The sequence below is a fragment of the Zeus faber genome (assembly GCF_960531495.2).
Source record: "Zeus faber genome assembly, chromosome: 7".
NCBI lineage: Eukaryota > Metazoa > Chordata > Actinopteri > Zeiformes > Zeidae > Zeus > Zeus faber.
In genome coordinates this window covers 13687821-13711997 of record NC_137203.1, presented here as the reverse complement: position 1 = coordinate 13711997, position 24177 = coordinate 13687821, and the positions used below count along the sequence as shown (strand labels likewise).

Genomic DNA, 24177 nt, shown 5'->3' with positions numbered 1-24177 from the left:
CAAGCTCTATAAATGAATAACGACTAGAAAACACGACTCTGATGGTACTTTGTATGATATCATCATTTCTTTTAAATTATATTCCTAACAAGTGTTTCAGAAGAAACACATCTTTGACCTCGCTATAAAAAGGATCAATGTCAACAGTATCTTTTGAATCGTGCCTATGGAAATAACAGAGAAGAATTCAGGAATGTATCGTATTTATCTGGTGTATATTTTATTGTTGTGTCAGTGCACACATGCATGGAGATCAGATTGATTACACGAGTGTGTTACGCCAGGGGGTCCATGCCGACACACACCCATTGAAAAATGATGTGTGTGTGCGTACGTGTGTGTATTTATGTGCAGGGCATTATGAAATTGCCCTAATACGTTTACATATTTTTCCATGATGGCTGTATTTCTTCTCTATTCTACTGTATTTCCTTCCCATAGGAATTCTCTTCGGCATCATTTTGGCTCAAAAAGTGGAATATTTCATTAAACCGTCAAAAACCTTCCACAAATTTATAACCCACCTGTAGCAATTGGGCTGGTTGTTTTGATATATTCCGCGTGTATATAGCTTGAAAATTGTGGGAGGAGTTACGCAGCAGAACTTGGCTTTTATATCAATAAGATGCAGAATAACAGTGTGTGAATGGGTGTGCGTTATGCGTAGTGTGCCAGCCCACTTAACAAATGTATAAGATATTATCTAGACACAAGGCATGTAATCTATTGTATATAGACACATAGAAAGACATCTAGTTGAATGAGTTTGGTTCTTCGGGAGGTGGCACTTCATGATGGCAGTTTGTAGATGTGATGTTTACCTTTTGAGAGATCATTCCTAGGGGCAGTGTCACAGACACAGATGTGGCCTAATCTGAGAGTTAATCTCGCATTTAATCTTAATGAAACTGTATTGGCATTTCTCAGTCACGGTTTAAAGTAGCCCTGAGACCTGCCCCAGTCTGGGTTAAAAAAAATCTGATATCCAGAAGGGAGGTTCGAGCTAATCTAGGCATAAGCGAAGGCTTAAGTTCAACCTGGCCAGAGCAGGTTTATCCTTGGGTCAACGGATGTGGGCCATCCAGATACCAGAAGAACCAAATGTGGGACAAAGAGAATGTTTGTGTGGGACACTTTTCCAACGCTGAGAGGCATTCTAAACTTTTTTGATATGATATCTATCTGACTCGAAAAAATAAACATTTTTATTCTGCCCCTTAACATCTCTCTGCTTTTCCCTCTGTGAGCCTCACGCGTACTGCGTCGCTTTCACAAAGTGTTCTCCCCTGTGCGAAATTTAGAAAGTCTGGCAAAATTTGAGGAAAAAAAAAAAAAAAGCACTCTGTGAGAATCCCCGCCCGCCCGCCTCACCCAGTTAAAAGTTATTCCCCAGTCTTGGTTGTAGCTGCAGTTCCTTTTTCTTTCTGCTAGTGTCCATCGTATTCCACCTAAATCTGCGTAGTTTGTGACTTTGTGGTGTCTCGCAGGTCAACCTGCACTGTGACCTGTCACCCGCACTGTGACCTGTCACCCGCGCCGTGACCTGTCACCCGCGCCGTGACCTGTCACCCGCGCCGTGACCTGTCACCCGCGCCGTGACCTGTCACCCGCGCCGTGACCTGTCACCCGCGCCGTGACCTGTCACCCGCGCCGTGACCTGTCACCCGCGCCGTGACCTGTCACCCGCGCCGTGACCTGTCACCCGCGCCGTGACCTGTCACCCGCGCCGTGACCTGTCACCTGCACTGTGACGCGCGTGTGCACTGTCTGACTGACATCCAACGCGGCCCCGTGACGACAGCCGTCCCTGCTGAGAGATTTTAGAGTGGCGCCTCTCCTGCAGTGGCTTGACCTTTGAAAACTAGTGGCAGTCAAAACGTGGGACGTCTTCTGAACATGTGGGACGGGGGGACGAGAGATAAAAATGCTGCAGAGCGCAACGTAAAGGTGGACGCCCGGTCAGCCTACCCCAGGTCGACCTCGACAATGGAGAAAATGTACTTATCTGTCGTATTGAAATAATGACGGAAGACCAGAATCACGACCAGACAGATGGGTGGAGGTGACTAGTCCTTATTTACGCTGCCCCGTCTGAAACTACCCCATAGTCTTCCGAGTGAGCCTGGATGTGATCTGGATGCTTATTTATGTTTTATGAGGGCTAAATGCTGCCAATGATTGGATGAGCATGTTTAATTTAAGTTGGATCAATTTATATCAAATTCACACCCTAAAATTGTTTAATTGTCATTTCAAGTTGACAGTAATAGTGTCCAATCTTAAATTCCTTCCGGAAAGATGCTTACCATAATATGTTACTGCAAGGTATGTAATATTAGTGTATTATACCAGTATTACATAAGCATAATGTAATATTGGTAAATTATACCAATATAAGCACAATATAAGCACATGGACACTGTCTAGAACTCTACGATAGATAAGGCCCCGATTCAGAGGCTTACTATCTATTCTTTGTTGAATTATGTCAAATAAAACAAAAATTAACTTTGCCATTTTCTGGTCACAGTCTATAAAGATGAAACCTCTCCGTGACTCCTCTTCTTGCTGGACGATCCCAGCACTGATTCGATTGCATTGTCTTATTCCGGTTTCCAGAAAAGTGAAAGAATGTGCTATGGTTTGACCCGCTTCAACAGTTTACGTCCCCATACCTCAGACGCCGAATCAAAAACCTGAAATCTTTTAAAAATTGACTCGGGTGAGGAGTGAAATATCATAGCACTTGCATGGGGATCGACGAGGTCTTTCTTCATTTTGGTTTCATCTCACCCGAAAAGACGCTCCGGCTCGTCTCTCCGTCAACTCCTTCGCTCCGACCACTTTTTGATACTGTCAAGAAACCGTTCAATCGACATTTACATTTAAGTGTCTCGGCTGAGGCTGAAAGTGCCGGCGAAAGTGCTTTTTGGCAAACGGAGTCCGTCATAAAATTAATAGTCAGATGCCGAGTGATGGCGAGAGGGGGTTTGATGAAATATTGAAGGAAAAAATGAAACAATGAAAGAAAAGCTAAATCACGTGGAGACAGAACTTCAGAGATACTGTAACTACAAATAAGAACCGTTTTTAGTGTGGAATGTCCCTTTAACATCCGTTTAACCTCAAAATGATGATGTCTTGTTCTGAAGAAGCTCCCTCCAATATAGGAGTCGTTCGTTTCGGGGTCATAGTTTGACACTTTATTTTCTTTACTGCTGGAAAATCTATCACTATAATGCTGTGGTAGTGTTTTTGGAACAGTCATGTGAGAATCAGAAGAATGCTCACCTCTCCTGTCACATAGAAATAATACAGGTAACTAATGCTGGATCTTTGCTGTTGAAGGCCTTTCCAAAAACAGATCAATACAGCAATAAGGGTGTTTAAAGGGTGTTCAGGCTACAGGCTCAATTTTTGGTTTATTTATGAAGTGATTTCAAAAACAAAACCCGTTTTTGATCGTCGAAAGCAGGTTTTGTGGATTTGATTTGAAGATAGCAGGAATAAAACAGGAGCAGCTTTGTTGAGCACTAGACAGAAAAGTACCTGTATAACACCTGTACAGATAACACTTTAATAAATCACACACACATAACTTACACACACATAATTTACACACACATAACATACAGACACATAACATACACTTGTATAACTTACACCTGTATGACTTAGACACACATTATTTACACAAACATAACTTACACACACATAACTTACACACACATAACATACACACACATAACATACACTTGTATAACTTACACCTGTATGACTAAGACACAGATTACTTACACAAACATAACTTATAAACACATAACTTACACACACACACACGCACATAACTTACACACACATAACATACACTTGTATAACTTACACACACAACATACACACACATAACTGACACACACATAACTTACAGAACATAACTTACAGAAACCTAAGATACACACACATAACTTACATTTTTACATACTGTACTGTATACAACATACAGCGACTGTATATGACTTAAACACATAACTTACACACATATGACATACACCTACTGTATATAACTTACACACACATAACATACACCTATATAACTTACACACACATAACATACACCTTTATAACTTACACACACATAACATACACTTTTATAACTTACACACACATAACCTACACATGCATAACTTACACACACATAACATATACAGGCATTACTTATACACACACATAACTTATACACATAACATACACCTATATAACTTACACACACATTACATAGACTTATTTAACTTACAAAAACATAACTTACACACACATAACTTGTACTTGTATAACTTACACATAACTTTCACACACATAACTTACACACACAACTCCTGCTATACAACTTACACACATAACTTGCAGTACAGGCACATAACTTTTACTTTTATTACTTACACATAACTTACACCAACACGCATAAATTAAACTTATCTAATTTGAACACATAACATACACCTATTTCTTACACAGACACAGAACTTAAACTTATATAACTTACACGCACATAACTTATATGCACATAACCTACACTTGTATAATTACACACATAACTCACACACACAACTTACACACACAACTTACAGTTATAGAACTTACACACACACAACTGACACACACACAACTTACACACACATAACTTATACACACGACGTACACACACATAACTTACACACACACACAATTTATACACACAACTCGCACAGACATAACATATAGCTATTTAACTTACACACAAATGATATACACTTTTAAAACTTACACACAACTTACAGTACAGGCACATAACTTATACTTGTATAACTTACACTAACTTACACACACACACACACACACTCACAAAGATTACACATATCTAACTTACACACATATCATTCACCTTTAACTTGCACACACATAACTTACACACACAACCTACACACATAACAAACACCTACACGATACAGTATAACTTACACATGACTTATATGCATACATGTATGCATATACTGTATGTACTTGTATAACTGACACACATAACTCACACACACACACACACACACACACACACACACACACACACACACACACACCCACACAGACAACTTACACACACATAACATACACACACATAACTTACACACACAACACACACACATACACACCCACACACACACCCACACACAGACAACTTACACACACACAACTTACAGACACATAACTTACACACATAACTTACACACACAACTTACACTCCGACAACTTACACTTATATAACTTACGCACACAACCTACAGTTATATAACGTACACACACATAACTTACACCTATTTAAGTGACACACATACACCTTCCTTTCTACCGTCCTCTCCTTCCCCTCATCCTTTTCCCTCCCTCCCTCCCTCCCTCCCTCCCTCCCTCTCTCTTTCTCTTCCCTCCTCCATGGTTTACCTCTTGGCTGTTGCTCACATCACACTTCTTTCCTTCTCTCTCTCCCTCGCTCGCTCCCTCCCTCTCCCTCATCCTCCCTTCTTCACCTCTGTTCTATCTCAGGTCTTGCAGCCAGACCCACATCTAGGTCCATCTCCACCTTTTTATAGACAGTGTCTTCCCCCTTCCACTCTTCTTCCAGGTTCTTCAAAACGGAAGAGAGGATACAGTATTTATTTGGAGGGCGAGTGGTTCCCTTTCTTTCACTCTCTCTCTCTCTCTCTCTCTCCCTCTCTCTCTCTCTCGCTCTCCATCTTGCCATCCCTCCATCCTTCCCTCCCTGTGGTTTATTATGGATGAAGGGACGCCGTACGCCTGTCAGGGCTCTGCTTTATCTGCAGCCACCAGTCAGACGGCCACACGGAGGGGGAGTTCACCGCTCATAATTGATCATCCCTCCTTCCCCCATCTCCTCCGTTCTGCTCAGGATGAGGGATGAGGGGATGAGGACGGAGGAGAGGGAGGAGAGAAGGGGGGAGAGAGGGTTGGGAGAGCCGAGACGTGTTTAGCACAGCAGAGGGGATCATTTGAACACATGCAAAGCTTTCTCTTTCTCTCTCTCTCTCTCTCTCTCTCTCTCTCTCTCTCTCTTTCTCTCTCTCTCTCCCTCTCTCTCTCTCTCTCTCTCTCTTCCTCTGCACCCCTACTTCTCTATCTCTCTCTCTCTCTCTCTCTCTCTCTCTCTCTCTCCATCTCACTTTAGTTCTCCTGTGTAAAAGCTGTAGTTGGGTGTTGTTTGGTCCCGATACTCTCTCTCTCTTTTTTCTAGTGCTCACTCTTTCTCTCGCTCGCTCTCTCACCATCTGCAATTCACATCCTTGCTTGTCGTTGTCTGTCTCTCTCCATCCTTCTCTCTTCCGTTTGACTCTTCCATTGCAGGGTAGGTTGAAGTCATTGTCCTTGTAGTTGTAATTTACATTTTCTTCTCTTTTATGTTTCTCTTTTTCTTTTTCTTTCTTTCTTCCTCTTTTTTTTTCTCTACTTTTCATTCTTTCGTTTCCTGCTTTCTTTCTTTCTCTCCTTTCATCTTCATTTTTCTTCCCTTACTTTTTTATTTACTCCCTTTTTCTATTTCTTGTTTTCTTTCCTCCTTCTTTTCCTGCCCCTTAATTCTGGCTCGTTTCCTTTCGACCCCTTCTTTTTTGCTTATTTTCCTTCTTGTTTTTTTCCTTCCTACACAAATTACCAGTTGGAGCAGATTAGTGGGCGTTGCAAAGAGTGAGAGAGAGAGAGAGAGAGAGAGAGAGAGAGGCCCCACCACAGACACCCCCCCCCCCCCCCAAAATTTTGTCTGATCTGATTTTATTTATTAATATATTGATTTTCCAGTTTTTGTGTTTTAAAATGATGTTTTAAACCCTTAACCTACGGCACAAGCTGGTACTGGAGACGGATTTGTGATAAATTCTAAAAAAAAAAAGTGTCCAAAAGTATTACATTTAACTCTCAACTGAACTAGTTTTCCATTTGACTTTTAGATGCTGTAGAGCTGCGAAAATCACTTGATTCTCTCTTAAACTGATAACGTGTTTGTCGGGCTTGCTTGTTAACTTAAAGCGGGGGCTGTTGAATTTTCACCCAAATTTGAATTCCAAGAAATGTTGTGTAATTCTTCTAGTAGAAGTTGTCTTGTATATTGCTTGTATGAGATTAGACTTTATGCATCCCTTTGGAGAAATCCATGTTTCACAGCAGCAACAAAATAGCGCAAGTCAAGAAAGGGATAAGAAGTCGAATTTAATTACAAATAAAAATAACACTTCAACACTATGTACCACCTTGCTTACTAGTGAGCCCAATGTGTTTAGATGGCAGCTACACAGAAGTAAGTACAGGTAGTAGCAGCAGAGGAGTGATAATAATGTGCAATAGGCATCACAGCAGAAGTACAGAAAATGGCAGTGCAGTCAGCACTAGCAACAATTAAAACGTTATCGTAAAGTATATAGTAACTTAAAGTATACTGCATATACATTATGTAATATCCATTTGTATACTTTTTAACAATTTCATATTCAGCTTCCTTCCTTAAAGTTCTCTTTCACTCACTCACACCATATAATTGACCCGACTCGCCTTTGAACTTACTCCATGGATAGTGGTTGGAGACCCGCGAAAATATATTGTGCAGAAGTCAAAGACGGAAGCCACTGAAACTGAAAACAGTACAGAAAATTACAGAAAATGTACTTAAGTAGTGTGACAAAGTATTAAGTTACTTAAGCTGCTTTCACACATGCACTGCAACCCTGAAATGATCCGGACATTACCCGGAGGAGCTGTATGTGTGAACGCATCCAAATCATTTGGACCGGACATTAACCAGACTTAAACCTAGCCAACACACTAGTACAACGTCTGCGTAACGTCCGATTGAGCGGTATGTGTGAACAGAGCAGGTAATGGTCCGGAGAAGCAGGTGTGTTGCATGTTGGCCTCATCTACACGCCCACTCACAGAGGGTGAAGAAGGGTCATTTACCTTCGTACAGATCCTCATGCACGGAGCGTAGCTGCTTCGTACTCCTTTCTGCTTTCCTTTATATTCCTTTCTACCATTTTGTTTGTATTGCGGATACATCCAAATAAAGGGAGTATCAATGCAAGAAAAGTGACAATTACTGATAAGTTGCCTCAGTAGCCATCTTGGGTGTGCTGTAAAACTCTGTAGCGGCATGGGTCATTGTGTCACGTCCCGTCTCCTGCACGCTCTACCCAGGCTCCTCCCCTCGCCTAAACCAAACATAGTATTTCCAGTAGGCGTAAACGCATATGACACGGACAATCTCCTGTTATGTGCCACATTTGTGAAAGGGCAACTCCAGACAATGTCTGGACCTTATTATCTGGACGCTGTCTGGAGTTCATGTATGAAAGCCGCTTTGCTTACTTTCCACCATTGACTTCCATGTCTGTTCTTTCTTCTCCTCATCTGATAATAATCTAGTTTTAGGACAAATAGAACCCAGTCCTCCCTGTCCCTCTCTTCCACCCCATCCTGTCTTCTTGCTGTCCTCTTTCTCCCTCTCTCCCCCCCTCCCTCCCTCTCTCTCTCTGAGGTTGTCATTGCCAGCGTGGTGATGTTAATGGGCAGTGGCACATGGCAGAGAGAATGATGCCACTTGAAAAATAAATTAAAATGAAGGGTCATGGCTGACCAGATGTCTGCTTCCCCTCCGTCCTGATGGAAAGACGGAGGGAGAGCGGCGGGATGGAAAACAAAAGAGAGGGGGGGGGAGAGATAGAGAGACAGAAAGCGAGAGAGGGAACCGAGCGAACAAAAGAGCAATTTCATTGAAGTTCTTTAAGGAAATTAAGAGATTTTCAGAGGAGGGCAGCGAGAAAAGGACAGATAAGATGACAGAACAGGCCGTCTTTGGATTTGTTTTGCTTGCATTTTGTCTATTTTCTTTTCCTTTTCTTTTTACCTAATCGTGCGATGGAGGGATTTGGAGAAGAAGAAGAGGAAGAGGAGGAAGAAGAATGGAGGGAGAAGAACCGGGAGTTTGGGGTGAGAAGGGTCAGAGAATACGCAAAGATCTCTTCTCACCCTCATCTGCAGATAAGACGAGAGAGAGAGAGGAGGAGGGATTTAGCGTCTCCAAGGGGAAGCGAAGAAGCAAAGGAGAAAAGGAGGAGGAGGAGGAGGGGTTGCTTAAAAGAGACGAGGCCGGGGAAATGTCTTTTTGACTTTCACGCACAATTTGTGAATAGAGAGCTTAATGCCAGGGTTTGGTGCTCTTAGATATGGAATGAACGAGGGAGGAAGGGCGGGAGGGGAGGACCGAGGGTGAATGAGGGTGAGGTTGATCAGGAAGTCAACGAAACGTTATGATTATTCAGTTGTAAAAAACCTCCAAAAACATAGTTTTACCCAAGGATGATGTATGTTATCGCTCCTCCACAGCGACGGTTCTCATCTTCGGCTTGACACTTCACCACTGTCTGGATTCCATGATGATTTGGTGCTCGAACATCCAACTCTGCTTTGGGATCCTTCGGGGGATCAAGAAGGCATGGCTTGAGGATTTAAATTTGTCGAAATCCTGGCAGAAATTATCCAAATTTTAAATGGTTGAGTCCCTGCAAAAAACGACATTTAATGTTAGTTAGTGTTGTTACTGACCGTTGTGTCCAATGGCAGTCGATCCACTGCTCCCATAACGGCTGCTGAGATCTCAAGCTCCCAGAACTAGTGATGGAAGACTCGCAAACGAGACGGTCGTCGCGGACACATCTTAAAATAACTTAAATAACATAGTAGTCGTTCAGTTTGTGTTGTTAACGACTCTGTAACAGCTGACAGACACACCGGCATCCATGACTCTCAAAAATCGATTTGTGAATGAGAAGAGCAGTCATTCAGGAGTCGCGCCTGCACTTTAAGCACCGCAGCCCAACAAGCTCAGTGAGTGGGCATAATTCATATCTAATGTTACCGATTGACACTTTGCATTCCACCACTGTAACTCATTTAGACAGAATGAAATGATTCTTGTGAGAAATACATTCACTACTCAGAGCCAAACCGACTCTTCTGACTCTCGTTCTTCGAGGAAGTCCTCCCTCGCTCACCGCGCGTTGCGCCGGCTGTACCGAACGAACCAAGAATCGGAAAAATTGAACGATTACTGAGTCACTCATCAAGAAACCCAATCTCCAAAAGGAGCCGAACTTCTCATCCCTACTCAAAACGGTCAGTCCTTTCAGGACTCTCTGTTTTGGAGGAAACACTCGTCACCCCAGACCTGTCAATCATCACCCAAGCGTCACCCCCTGAACCCCAAACTGGTGTTAGCTCAGTTAGCTTGCAGTGCAGTCATTGATGGCAATGTTGATGTAGTTCATGTGTGGTGGATGGGATTTTGCTTGAGCAGCCACATCTGATGGTCGTTGGCTAACGAGCGTCAGGTTTAAAAACCCCGTCCACACACTCAAGATAAGAGCCCTGTGTCATGACATGTTCCGTCTGCTCCTGGCTAATTCCACCGAGACTCACCTCTCCAATAAACTGGCGTTATCAACCCCCCCATCGTCTGTGTCTCTGTGCTGGAGGTCCCGGCACACGCTACCCAAGTGGGCACCTGAGCAGGGACTTTCCGGCACGGGGACGCAGAAGGGCCGTCCGAAGATGCCCTGGAGCCGCCAGCGGTCTAACGAGCGGCCCCAGCACCCACTGTGGCCGATTGACACAGGGCTCCTACCTTGACTTGAGTGTGTGGACGGAGTTTTTAAACCCGATGCCCGTTAGCCCAACCAACGAGGATCAGGGGTGGCTGCTCAAGCCACCCCATCCACCACAATGTAATATCCTTTTTTTGTATTTTTTAGGCCTCACCCCTTCATTGTTTTGAGTTGTATATCCAGTGTTGCACATATCTATCATTATGGGTCATTTAATAGGTAGGTTAACTCACTTGCAAGATACCGCCCACTTAGCACACCCTGACACCACTGATCTGTGACACATCTCAAGACAAAATACTCTTTTCACAGAAGAACTACAGACCCAAAATCTCTCAGTACCAGCACGTACAGTTGTCCGAAGGATTTTCACACTGTTTGGTGATATCATATTCGAGTGTCTTACCCTGAATGAACGGGACCTGGGTTCAAGCTGACAGTAGCAGGCCCTGGGAGCTGAGGTGAAATGTACGAGGAATGAGAGAAAACTCGCTGATCCCATGAGTTGAATGTCAACTCTGTGCTGTGTGTGTGTGTGTGTGTGTGTGTGTGTGTGTGTGTGTGTGTGTGTGTGTGTGTGTGTGTGTGTGTGTGTGTGTGTGTGTGTGTGTGTGTGTGTGTGTGTGTGTGTGTGTGTGTGTGTGTTTGTGTGCGTGCGTGCGTGTGTGTCCGTCTGTGTGAGTTGCAAAGGCTAACAGCTTTGAGAGAAACTCCACCACGGAAAGTCTCACTGGGTGACGCCTGACTCACCCTCACTAAGACACAGAGAGAAAGTATAAAGAAATGTAGTTCTTTTGTGGGGTAATTCTCAAGGTGTGTTTATGTGTGTGTACAGTGTGTGTGTGTGTGTGTGTGTCCATCCATATTTGTGTTGCAAGGCTGATCTTTTCAGTCTCGTACTCCGGATAATTCCTCCACGCCAGCGTTTGTTCTTCGCTTGCCCTTGACTGCCCGCTGTGAATCTTAATTCTGTTTTGGCTGAGCTGTAGCGCTGCCTTTTTAGCCATTTTCAGCATTTTCTGTCCGTCTTGCATCTTGTTCTTCTCAAGCTTTGTAACTCAATCCCCTTTAGGGTTTCTGTTTTTTTTTTTTGTTGTTATTTTTTTCCATGAGGACAGCCGCTTGAGCATCTTTTGCCATGGTGCAAACATCTCAGCGTGTTTGGAGCGTGTAGAATTTGGACATTGGAGAAGATGTTTTTGTTGTTTTCTTTCAAGGAGCTTGCAATGCATACGGAGGTATAAATATAAGTGCTGAAAAAAACTCAGTTGCTTGAATTATCAAACACTGGAAAATGGCATTTGTAACTCTGTCACGCCTCTCGTTTCAGGTACATTTATTTTTAGCTGCTGGAGGTTTGGGGAGTATTGATTGCTTTGGTCTGAAGAGTCCAACATCGTTTTATGCTGGATGAACCATCTATCAGCTTACTTAGTGTGTGTGGATAGATATATTCCGTATATATGAGTCATCTCACCTCTTAAGAAGCACAGTACCTCTCTACTCAGCCTATCGAAGCTTAAAAAAGTCAGACACACACCCAGATTAAATCAGAATATTCAAGTTGTTGTTAATTAAAGATTGCTAATTAAATAAAGGTTAAAGGTTCTGGTCTTCACACTATTTTTTCAGTATCCTTTGTGAATTTTAATTCTGACGGACCACTCTTAGAGTGACCTTAAAAATGATCTTTATTTATTTTGCATTGAATTTGAATTTGTGCGTCTCGGCTCTACTGCTAATCACTCCCGACGAGGTATAACAGTAAACATAGACATAGTCTAAGTTCAAGTTCAAGCCCTGAGTCAGCTTGAAATTTAGGAGTGACGAGCTCGAATCCCCCGCATTGGATAGAAGAGTAAAGCCCAACAGCGGGAGGCGGAGGAGGTGGAGGGAGCGCAGCAACGCCGCAAAGCACGCAACAAAGCAGGTTTGGCTGCTTCAATAGTACGTCCAAATATGGGCTCAGAAGTATGTGGTGCCGTCCGATAGTCTGACAAGACTAGCTCGGCAAGCTCCGCATCATTTAGTTTCGGCTCCTAAAAGCTGTTATTTTGATATTTCAAAATCGTTCAGCGACTTTTGTACAAAGTTTTCATTGTTGTCTTTCGCTTGATGGTGTCAGGGCTGACATTTCGGAACAAACAATCGATGAAAGGGTGTGCCTTTTCATTTTCCCTAACATCAACATCTTTAGAACTACATACACACACACACACACACACACACGCATACACACACACACACACACACAGATGCAAATTATGTTTGCATGCATTTACAGATGATTGCTAATGAATGATGAGTGTGTGTGCACACATATACACAAACAGACACATGCACACACACATAAACACACACACACATGCGCAGCGTAAGTCTCGATTGGTGGCAGCATTACCTCCACCAGGGACGATAAATGTCAGTTCTCATCTTATCACCACATGACCCTCTCCACCTTTTCCCTCTCTCCTCCCATTCCCTCTATCCATGGATGGAGGGAGAGAGGGAGAGAGAGAGTACTGTGGCTAAAATTAGCAGTGATTCCTCCCCCAAGGTTTTGCAAGGACACATGGGGCGGGCGTAAACAGACAGACGCAAACTCACACACACACACACACACACACACACACATACACACACACACACACACACGCACACACGAACACACTCAAACAGACACACAGCAGTTATACCGCGTGCTCATATGCACAAACATAGTCAAACACATACAATAAACAAACAGGCACTGAATATTCTCCCTTTTCTCTCCGTCTGTCTGTGTGCGTCTACCCTTCATGTCTAATAACAGCTGCTTTTTGGAGCTGATGAGAATGGGTTTCACTGCACTTTGGGACCGTGGAGGGAGAGGTAGAACATCCAAAACAAGGCAGGGAAAGAGAAGATCTTTCGTGGAATGGAAATAAAAACATGAATTTAAAAAGGGCATTCTCGAGACAACAGAAAGTAAGGAGTTCAATTGACGATGTCTCTCTCTCCTCCTCCATTTCCATTGTGTATTTCCCTTCCTCGACCCCCTTCTTGTCCTTCCCCCATCCCTCGCAGGAGATCTCCGACTACGACTTGCAGGAGCTGGTGATGAAGTCGATCGGCCGGCTGACACTGGTCCGCCAGACCTTCCCCATGCCGCATAACAACACGCAGCGCTGCGTCAAGCACAACCACCGCATCAACACCTCGCTGTGCGACCCCAAGAACCCCAGGTCCCAGCAGCTGGAGGTCAGAGAAAGCATCTAGCTGGTTGTTTGTTTGTTTATTTGTATACTTATGTAATTGTTTATAATGAATAATAATAATAATAATAATAATAGTAATAATAATAATAGTAATAATAATAATAATAATAATAATAATGATGATAATAATAATAATAATAATAATAATAATAATAATAATAATAATTATTATTATTATTATTATTATTATTATTATTATTATTATTATTATTATAACTTATTTATTATTTATATTTCATTTCTATTTCTATATATTTATTTTTAAGTAAACTTCACTACAGTCAAATCAGACATTTCTTGGTACATTCAGATATGTGACCCACCACAGCAAAACCCGCTATCTCGCGCATTTCTAAAATTGCTAGGAGCAGCCAAATAAGTCGAAAATACCTTTCTAGAAGGAAAATTTGATTTTTCCAGACTTGTGTTCCTTTGTGTTTTCTTTATCTCTCAACGTATTTTCAAAACCGAGTTTGATTTATAAATAGTAGAAAAATGTTAAACCGTGGAGTTAAATATTCCCATTAGATTACATGGGAAAACACAGTTCACTTACTGAGACGCTGAATAGCGCCGAACAAAGCCAGTCGATTGTTTCCTGTAAAGCAACCGTCCAGGTGAAGATAATTCCTCCATATTCCATGTGATGTGAGGTCACAATGTGAAACCCTTTTGATAGACTTCAATCTTTAAATCATACTACATTATTGTGTAGGGGGCGTATACCAACGAAGAAGTAATGCCGACGTCACTTCCGTAAACAAGACCAGGATCCTTGTCTGTGAAACTTTCATCTCTGTGTTGTTATGGATTGCCAGAAGCGGGTGGAGGGAGATCTAAATCATATCGCCGACCTTAATTTCACCAGTGCAATAGATCCAAGTCAGTGTAAGCAGCGCGTACGGGACCTCATTTTCCGTGATGATAGTCAGTTCTACAACAGCGATGCTGAATCCGAAGCATGCCCAGACTTGGAGAACTTTTCAAGCAACAGATTTCAACCTGAATGTGACGATGAAACTGAATATTTGGTGATGCAGATTATAAAGTAGCAATGGACAAGATTCTCAAATTTACCTGAAAATGCAGCCAGGGACGAAAAGAACAGGCTCTCAGAGTGTAGCTGGGCTAGGGGTGGGGTTAGCCCACTTAATAACTCCAAGAACTTTGAAGATATTTTGCATACGCACATTTATGTATTATATGATACACCGAGGTTGATATACAGAGACTCATATAATTGATAGACTTTACATTTTGTCGTGCTGTCCGCACTTTTAAAGTCCTAAATAATTCCACTTTTATAGAACATGTATATTCTTACTGTTAAATAAAAGCCTTTTTAAAAAACGATGTGTGTCGATGACACTGTCCAACATTCCCTCAAAACACAAGAACAATGCCAAGCTTTCCCCATTCAGCAGGGTGACAGGTCCCCATTCAGCAGGGTCTCAAGCGGCCATGTGACAAGTAGTCATGCGGCTTTGTTGGTCCTCCACTATTTGCATTCTGGGAGCTGGCTGAATGTAGCCAAGTGTGGGGGAAAACTTTGAGGGGGATTATTTTAGAAAAACAGTTTGCCACACTCTACGAAAAATATTTGCTTGATTCGCACAAGTGACACCTTGTTTTGAAGCTCGGATTCTTCACCTTCAAAAATTCAAATACCACCAAATTTATAATAACATAATAATACATTTTATTTGTATAGCACTTTTCAGGGTACTCAAAGACACTTTACATCAAAAACAAGATTACGTGAAAAAGTGGCAGAAGAATACAAAACAAATATAAGACATAAAAGTGGGAGAAAAGGTAGGAGAATTTCAGACATTAAATGGGATTCAGGAAGTGTTTTGGAGATCCGGAGGGAGGGGTAGCAATGGAGATGGCCTGGTCATCACAGTTACTTTATAGCGGTTGGTCATGGTGGACGGAGTCAGGAGGTTTGCGTCCGCGGATCTGAGGTTGTGGGAGGGCGTGTGTCTGTGAAGGAGGTCAGAGAATATTAAAACAACCTTTTAATTTAGCTAATGACGTTATCTGTCAATTTCCAAACCAAACACATGCATTCGAGAACTCAAAGCTCTGCGAACCCATTTGCACACTCTAGCACCTACTATACAGTACACATACCACACAGTACAAAGTACAGCTTACATTTACTCCACACAAATTGGATTTTTGTGCAACACGGCATCTTCATAAGGTTGCATTAAACCTACAAAGTCACCCCAAAATGTTCCAAATAACGAACTTGCCCGACTCTATTGGAGGCACACAGTTGCAGGAGTAAAATGTGGTCCTGAAGTACTTTACGTCCAGCACATATTTGGCCATTACCACTCTGCATATAGAAATATAGTATACATACACGAGAGTGACCTTGGGAAATCTTCCACCTGAAACGTCGTCTGCTTTTCATTTCATAGCCGCACTCAAGGCTCTGGTTAAGCATTTTCAAACGACTCCGGGCTTCCTATTGAGAAAAAAAAAAAATGTAATAACTGGAATGCCTCTAAGAATTTAGGTTATGACTGTACCAGTTTCAGCGTTCTGACACGCCTCTCTGCGCACTAGCTTGTAATTATGCAAAGATTGTTGATTTGACGTTGGCACCGCCGCAGCCCCTCCGGCTTTCTACACAAAACATGATTATTTGCTTTAGAAAATTAGAGCCACGTCCCTGAGTGCATTTAACCAAGACCACACATTTTATCTACCATTTTATCATGGGAAAAAAAAAAAGAAATTATGGAGGGCTCCCCCCCCCCCTCCTTTGACACTCTTTTTACTTATGTGTTTTTGCTTTTAAATGTGTCCCCAAGGGTGATGATACCATGTACGCAATTATTCTCCTTCTGCGAATGTGCATCATCAAGCTGCCATCAAGTGCGGCCGAGAGGAAAGAGTGGAACCAACACGCGCTTATTTATGTGTCAAGATCGAAAGAGGGGAAATTGAATTAATGTATTGTTGATTTATGTGGATGGAGAACACCCTAGAGGAACATATTTTATGAAAGTTGGAAGTAATGTGGAAATTAAAATGGGCTTTTTATGTTTTTGTGCATATCTTCTCTATCTTTTTTTTTCCGCGCCCTGACAGTTCATTTCTGATTTCTTTTCTTCACCTTCATTGTAAAGTGTTTAATTAATGCGCTCTGTCATGTCCCGGTGGACACGACATGAATCAAACATAGAATATAATGTCATATAATGTCGTAACAATTCATTTATCATAAGGAACTTCTTGGAATTAACTTTTTGGTATTTATTTTTGGTATTCTAAGTCACATCATGGAGATAGATCTACACACACTTCAAGTTCAAAACACATGAATCAATTCCAGATATGATATTAATAGAGGACTGAAGAAGAGCATTGCGGGTGCAAAATATTAACACAGTTGATTAATGACAGTAATAGTTTGCATTGGTAACAGTGTCAGAAGTCCCTAGTCTGAGTTGTAGCATCAAGTAGAATCATGTAGCTTCTCAAACTCACATTTACATTTTGATGACACTCCTTATGCTTATCTTACTAGATTAGTTATTAGACAAGTAGTTTCCCAAGGGAAAATACACTTAAAATACACATTAAGTACACAGGAAATATATATGAAATACACATGAAATACACAAGAAATACGCATGAAATACACAGGAAATACACATGAAATGCGCATCAAATACACAGGAAATACACAGGAAATACACATGAAATCCACAGGTGATGGGCCGTTTCATAAGAAGTTCAAGAATCTAGCCTCAGTACAGTTGTTGCGGTTGGTACTCCATCCCAAGTAACAAGCTGACCCATTGATGAAAACATCATGTGTCGTTTCATGTTGAGGCATAAACTCACATTAATATGTAGATTTATGTCTACCCAGTTGTAGTGAACTGTGTTCATGTCAGGTCGGGTTCTAGACTGCTTTCATTGTGAACGGTGAACAGCATTCCCTTTCTATAGATTATTATTTACTGTATGTTACTCTGCAGATTTGATCTTATGTTGACATGGGGACTGCTGACACCAATTTCAGTTTTCTGATTTTCCATGGAACGCAGCATCACTTCCTGCTGTCTATCAAGCAGATACAAAGTGCTTTGGAGCATTTGGTGGGGCATTGCCCGCGCCCCGTGCCCTTGCCGAGAACCGCCCCTGGTTCATGTTGTGTGTCATGTAATCATGCAATCATAAAGACAATACTCAATTCTACAATACAATATACAGTTGTGTCTAAATTCAACGGTGGTAATGTTTTAATAATTAGGTACAGATGATCACTTTGTGAGTGATCAAAGCTTGACGTCATGTGTATGTGAGTGTGTATGTGAAACACATACACACTAACGTACTACTGTTAGGCTTTGTGTTGAAGGTAGACAGAGAGGGAGGGGGAGAGAGAGAGAGAGAGAGAGAGAGAGAGAGAGCGAGAGAGACAGTAAAAGACAGAGAGAGAGAGAGCAAGCGATAGAGAGATATTAGATACAGATCAGCTCAGTGGCCAGAGAGTGAGGTACAGAAGAAGCCCAATTTCACACTTCGATGAAGCTCAGCTCACACGCACACACAGACACACACACACACACACACACACACACACACACACACACACACACACACACACACACACACACTTTCGTGAGTGCAGAACCAGTACATTTTGGAGGAAGCATAAGGTACATTGAAAGAAAACAAGACATTTTTTAAAATATATTTTATACCAGATTATGTTTTTTCTCTTCCCTCGTCCCAATTTTCAAGGTGAGAATGGAATGTCAGACTTGGCCTGACATCTGCTTGAAGGGTGGTTTGAATGAAGACACTCGAAGACGGGGTCCAGTTTAGTCCTGTTTGATACGTATTACACTTCCCCGGATTCTGTGCGTGAGCGAGAATGGGGTAATCACAACGTAGAGCGAGTTAAATTTTTCGATTTTTACTACCATTCAGGGACGAACCATGGATTTATATGGCGTTGGTTTATGATGTCACAAGGTGACTGTGTTCTCAATGTAATGCCTATGTTCTTCAATATTTGGTGAGTTTGTAAAGTTTAATCAATCTCTCCTGATATAAATGTATATCAGTGTGAATCAAACTTAGACGACAACACGTATGAAATGTTCCCACTGTTGTTTAGGAAAAGAACTATGAAATTTGCCTCATTGGTTTCATCTTCAGAAACGGTGCAGAGTTGTTACCTTCTGCTGGAGCGACAGACAACATGTCATCAAAGTGCTGCTCTAATACTTCCTGTACAATATCAACTGGTTGGAAACATGTTCCATAAACATAAAATGTTGTTGTTTATCAGTTAATGTTTCATCAATATTTTCATCTTCTGAACTTAAATCTGCATTTTCAATATTACCAATGCTCAAAGATTCATTACTTTTGTTTGTGGTTTTTGGATCTTCTTCAATTTTGGAAAGAGGATTATTGGATTAATTGTTAATTTCTACATCCTTAAACCACTTGTCGTGTATTCTCAAATACACCAATGGAACTATAACATTCCATTGAAGTTAAAATGATTATGGAAGAACTAGTCAATACTTAACACCTTTTGCCTTTTCATTCAAGAATTACATTTGAATTCGATTTTCAATAATTTTTGTTTCAATGAAATAGGGCTGGATGATAATGGTTCAAAATGTTATCACAATATGTTTTTTTTTATTTATCAATGTCTATAATTTTCACGATAATTATTGAATAATAATAATAATAATAATACTCAATTTACAGTTTTAAGTGTATTATTGTGGCTTTACCTTAAACACTGAATAAATAAAATAAAATATATGTAAACTAAGAAGAGAAATAAATAATATATACATTAATCAGGGTTGTAGATATTCCTCTATTATCCCATTCGAATTTGTATGCTATTTTTAATATTCAAATTTATAAAAATTTCTCATAAATAAAATAAATACTCTACATGTATTTAATTTACTCAATTTCTAGCTGCTGCGGTGCAGATTGCAGATCGCTCCTGAAAACATCACACCTGTGTTCCCACGGCCCACTGCCAAATGGTCCGTGGCCCGATGCGGTCCGATGGTCGGTGGTTGGGAACCTCTACACTAAAAGACTTTCCGTAGAGTTGAGCCTTTTTTATTTTGCACTTTCATCGCCACATCAGTGGAATTGCTGGACATTCTGGTCAAAGACGCACTTTCTCTTCTACTCACAGTGAACCGCTGGAGGAGAGGGAGATGCACCGGTGAGCTGGCGGACTTTGCACAGTTACCGAAAAATGTCACTGTGCAACACACTGGATTAACTAATATTGAACTTTATTATTATTATATGTATTTATTATCACATGTGGATTGATCCGTTAATGTAAGCCAATTTATATTAATAATTTATAATGAATTACTTATTTATAAACAAAAATACACAATCCAATGGCAATTTCAGCATTCAAATAGTTGATTTTTTTGAATATTCGAATTCTCTGCTCTGTTTGATTGGCTGTTTGTGCTGCGTATTTGCAGGTAGAGGAAAACAGAATCCATCCAACCGTATCGAAAAATAAATCTCATAAATTTATCAAAATTACCAAGATCATTTTTTCACCCAGCCCTACCATGAAACACGAAAAACGTTCTGTTAGTTCTGTGATTAATTACCATTTCACGGCTTCTATTTTTCCAACGCCTCACTAGATCTTAAACATATCACTCAGTCGCACATTTCAGTGGATTCTACTCGACATGGTCATGACGTGGTCTATGGGCTGGACCCCCAATAACAAAAAAAAACAACAACTTTAAAGTCACCTTTTAACCTAAAATACTGCAGGACAGAAAGTGGGATTGAGACACGTTGGAATTGTGCAATTGTTGGAATTGTTTTGTTTATCCATATTTCTTGCATCAAAATGTCACTCACATATAGCTCACGGCCTTTACAGAACACAATCTCTACCAAACAAAATAATGCTCAAAAGAACATCATGATGGTGGTATTCTATTGACAAGGGCAACTTTGGAATGCAGGGTGTTCCTCTTAGCAGTGAAACTGTCAACTCAGGGTTGACAGGGTTACTACTTTAGGGTAATTTGATGGCTTTCGAGATAATTTTCACATCATTTGGAAGTGGAGAATCAGAGCTTCCAAACAAGGTGTCACTTGTGTAAATCAAGCAATTATCTTTAAAGCTATGACTTGTTAATGACAAGGGTGTGGCAAACCGTGTTTCTGAGATAATCACCTCCAAAGTTTTACCCACACCAGGTTCATTCAGCCAGCTCCCAGAATGCAAATGGGGTTGGCGGACAAACAAAGCCTCATGGCTACTTAAGATGATGCCGAATGGGCCAATCACGAACAGCTCAACAACAGAACTAATTTAGTTTTTAAAAAAGCTTTTATTTAACAGTAAGAATATACGTACATACTCAATATTATGAGTCTCAGAAAATCTGAAATCTGAAACTCTGTCACCAACCTCCACGGACTTCATCACGTCATTAACTTCTTCCGTTGTACCAACAACGGGCGTATCTTCGCTGTTTCACACCAATGGCTTTGTGTGTGTAAGATTAGTATGAATTAAAGGTTGAATTCTATCAAAACAGTTTCACATTGTGACTTCACATCACATGGAATATGATGAATGATCTTCACCTGGAGGCTCGCTTTAAAGGAAACGATCGATCGGCTTTGTTCAGCGCTGTTCTGCGTCTCAGTAAGTGAACTGCATTCCCCCATGTAATCTAACGGGAATATTTAACTCCACGGTTTAACATTTTTCAAACTTGGTTTTGAAAATACGTTGAGAGATAAAAAAAAACCACAAAGGAACACGAATCTGGAAAAATCTAATTTTTGTTCAAGAAAGGTTTTTTCAAGTTATTTGGCTGTTGCTGGCGATTTTAGAAATGCGCGAGATGGCGGCTTTTGCTGTGGTGTGTCACATATGTATACTCAGTACTTGAAATTGGCAAGAATGAAGGTCAAAACCTAACAAATTTAGGAGTTGGTTAATCATTAGGGGCTGGGTGGTATGGAAAAGGTTTTGGTATAAGCTGTAGCTGTAATAAGATAATAAGATAAGCAGTAATTATGTTTATATATAGAAACCTTATAAGACTCTAGGTATGTGGTACAGTTCCACCAAGGCTGTCAGTTGAGGAATATCATCGTGCAAGGCATTGACTGCATTGACACTAATGACTAATGACTCATTTTAATTGTGGTACCTTCAGTTTGTATTGTTATCGTGCATAATGTGCCTGTGACCTATGGTTTATGAAATTGCTCTCAGTGAGGTGGAGAATTAGAAACGTTTATCAGCAGGTCAATTAGAAAATGGTTAATGGTGCCAGTGGGTAGGCCTGTATGGTATAGTTGGTGGTGGTTGGGGATGGTTGGTAGCCAGTGGGTACTGTATGGTGTAGTTGGTGGTGGTCGGGGATGGATGGCAGCCATTGGCCAGTCTATGCAGGGGCAGTAGGAGTAGTTTAAGGCAGTAATTCCTAATCTTTTTAAATAGAATAGAATAATAAATGATTGGAATAAATGGTAGAATAAAATGATCAGCATTCGCAATTTAACATCAGATCCTGTGTATTATTTTATGTTCACACTTAGTTCGGTGGATGCTTTTGTCTGATGAACAGTGTTACTGTTCGTCAGGAACACTGTTCAGGAACAATAGTGTAACTATCTTTAAATATTTCCTTTTGGGTTTTGCACGTCTTACTTTATCTTGTGTGCCCAGTGTATGCCCTTGATACCTTTGTTTATGTGTATGTCTCTTCGTGTCCATATTTGTCTGTTTATTATCTTTTCATTAACATCAGCACAGCAGGCTGAAGAAATCACACAGTGATCGATCACCCACTCAATTAACTGTTTTCTAACTGTCTTTCCCCTGTTTGCTATCCCTTTTTTCATTTTGTGGTGCCAAGGGCATATCTATTCCTCTAATGAATGTCATCCTTAAAGCGTTACAAAAGTGTCGACACTGCTTATCTGTGTGTATGTTTACGCTTGTGTCAGTATATATGTCTGCTTGTATTTTTTTGTGCATTCTTGCATTGTTGAGTTTTGTAGATCTGCTGTATGTGCAACGTGTTTTTAATTTTGTGCATACAGTATACATATGCAAGCAGACAAATCAAAACATTTTAGCCATTTTGCCTTAAATAATAACTAAAATGTCAACAACAGTAAATTTTAAATAAGGATGCTCCTTCACTGTGTTCATCTTAGTCTTAAAGTAAAAATATACAAAAACAAAAACACATTAAAGGAAACTATACCTTATTTTTCGATCGTTGGAAATCAACCTGAGTGATTGGGATCAGAATAGTTGAAATGGAACGATTATTGGGAGAATAACTTCAACCTCACTGCCAGATAATGGAGTAATCACAACCGTACCCTCACAACCCTTCTTTAGTGATGCTGTGTTTGATTCCCAGTGATTGAAAAATAAGGCTTAGGTTAGAAAATACCAGAGATTTCACAGAGCAAAGACGGCCTCATGGGCTGCACAGTTGGACTTCTAGTCACTAATGACATACAGCTGTGTGGACATCCCACACTGTGCATCTTAAGCAAGTCAATGTTTTCCAATAATAACATCTTGAATATTCTTTGTCCCCTGTCTTCACTTTCTCTGTAGATCACCAACCGCTACATCTACGATAGTGTGCTTCTGTTGGCCAACACCTTCCACAGGAAACTGGAGGACAGGAAGTGGCACAGCATGGCCAGTCTGAGCTGTATAAGGAAGAACTCCAAACCCTGGCAGGGAGGGAAGAGCATGCTGGACACTGTTAAAAAGGTATGGCCAATGGATGCATACAATACACGCACACAAAGGCACGCACGCACACACGCACGCACACACACACACACACACACACACACACACACACACACACACACACAGACACACACACACACACACACACACACACACACACACACACACACACACACACACACACACACACATATTTACTGTAAATGCATACATGTGTGTATACTGTGTGCATGCATGCACAAAAACTTGCCTATAGACGCTTTTAGATTATAGATATTATATACTGCACTGCCACCTGCGAAAACACTCCAAGCCCAAAGCCCTGCAGTCTCAGAAAAAAAAGAAATAAATACACACGCAGCCAACCTTCACATGATAGCAAAAGGCGGGTGGGCCAACATGATACTGACGCAACTACACTGTG

At 41.1% G+C, this 24177-nt stretch overlaps 1 protein-coding gene across 1 annotated transcript in view; it reads left to right on the top strand.

The window, feature by feature from the left end:
- grid2 (glutamate receptor, ionotropic, delta 2) overlaps nucleotides 1-24177 on the top strand; it is a gene marked incomplete at both ends in the record, with an annotated part of 557550 nt that overhangs the window by 357016 nt on the left and 176357 nt on the right. Inside the window, 2 exon segments of the mRNA XM_080004041.1 lie at nucleotides 13761-13934; nucleotides 23610-23771. Coding sequence (XP_079860167.1) covers nucleotides 13761-13934; nucleotides 23610-23771 — 336 coding nt within the window.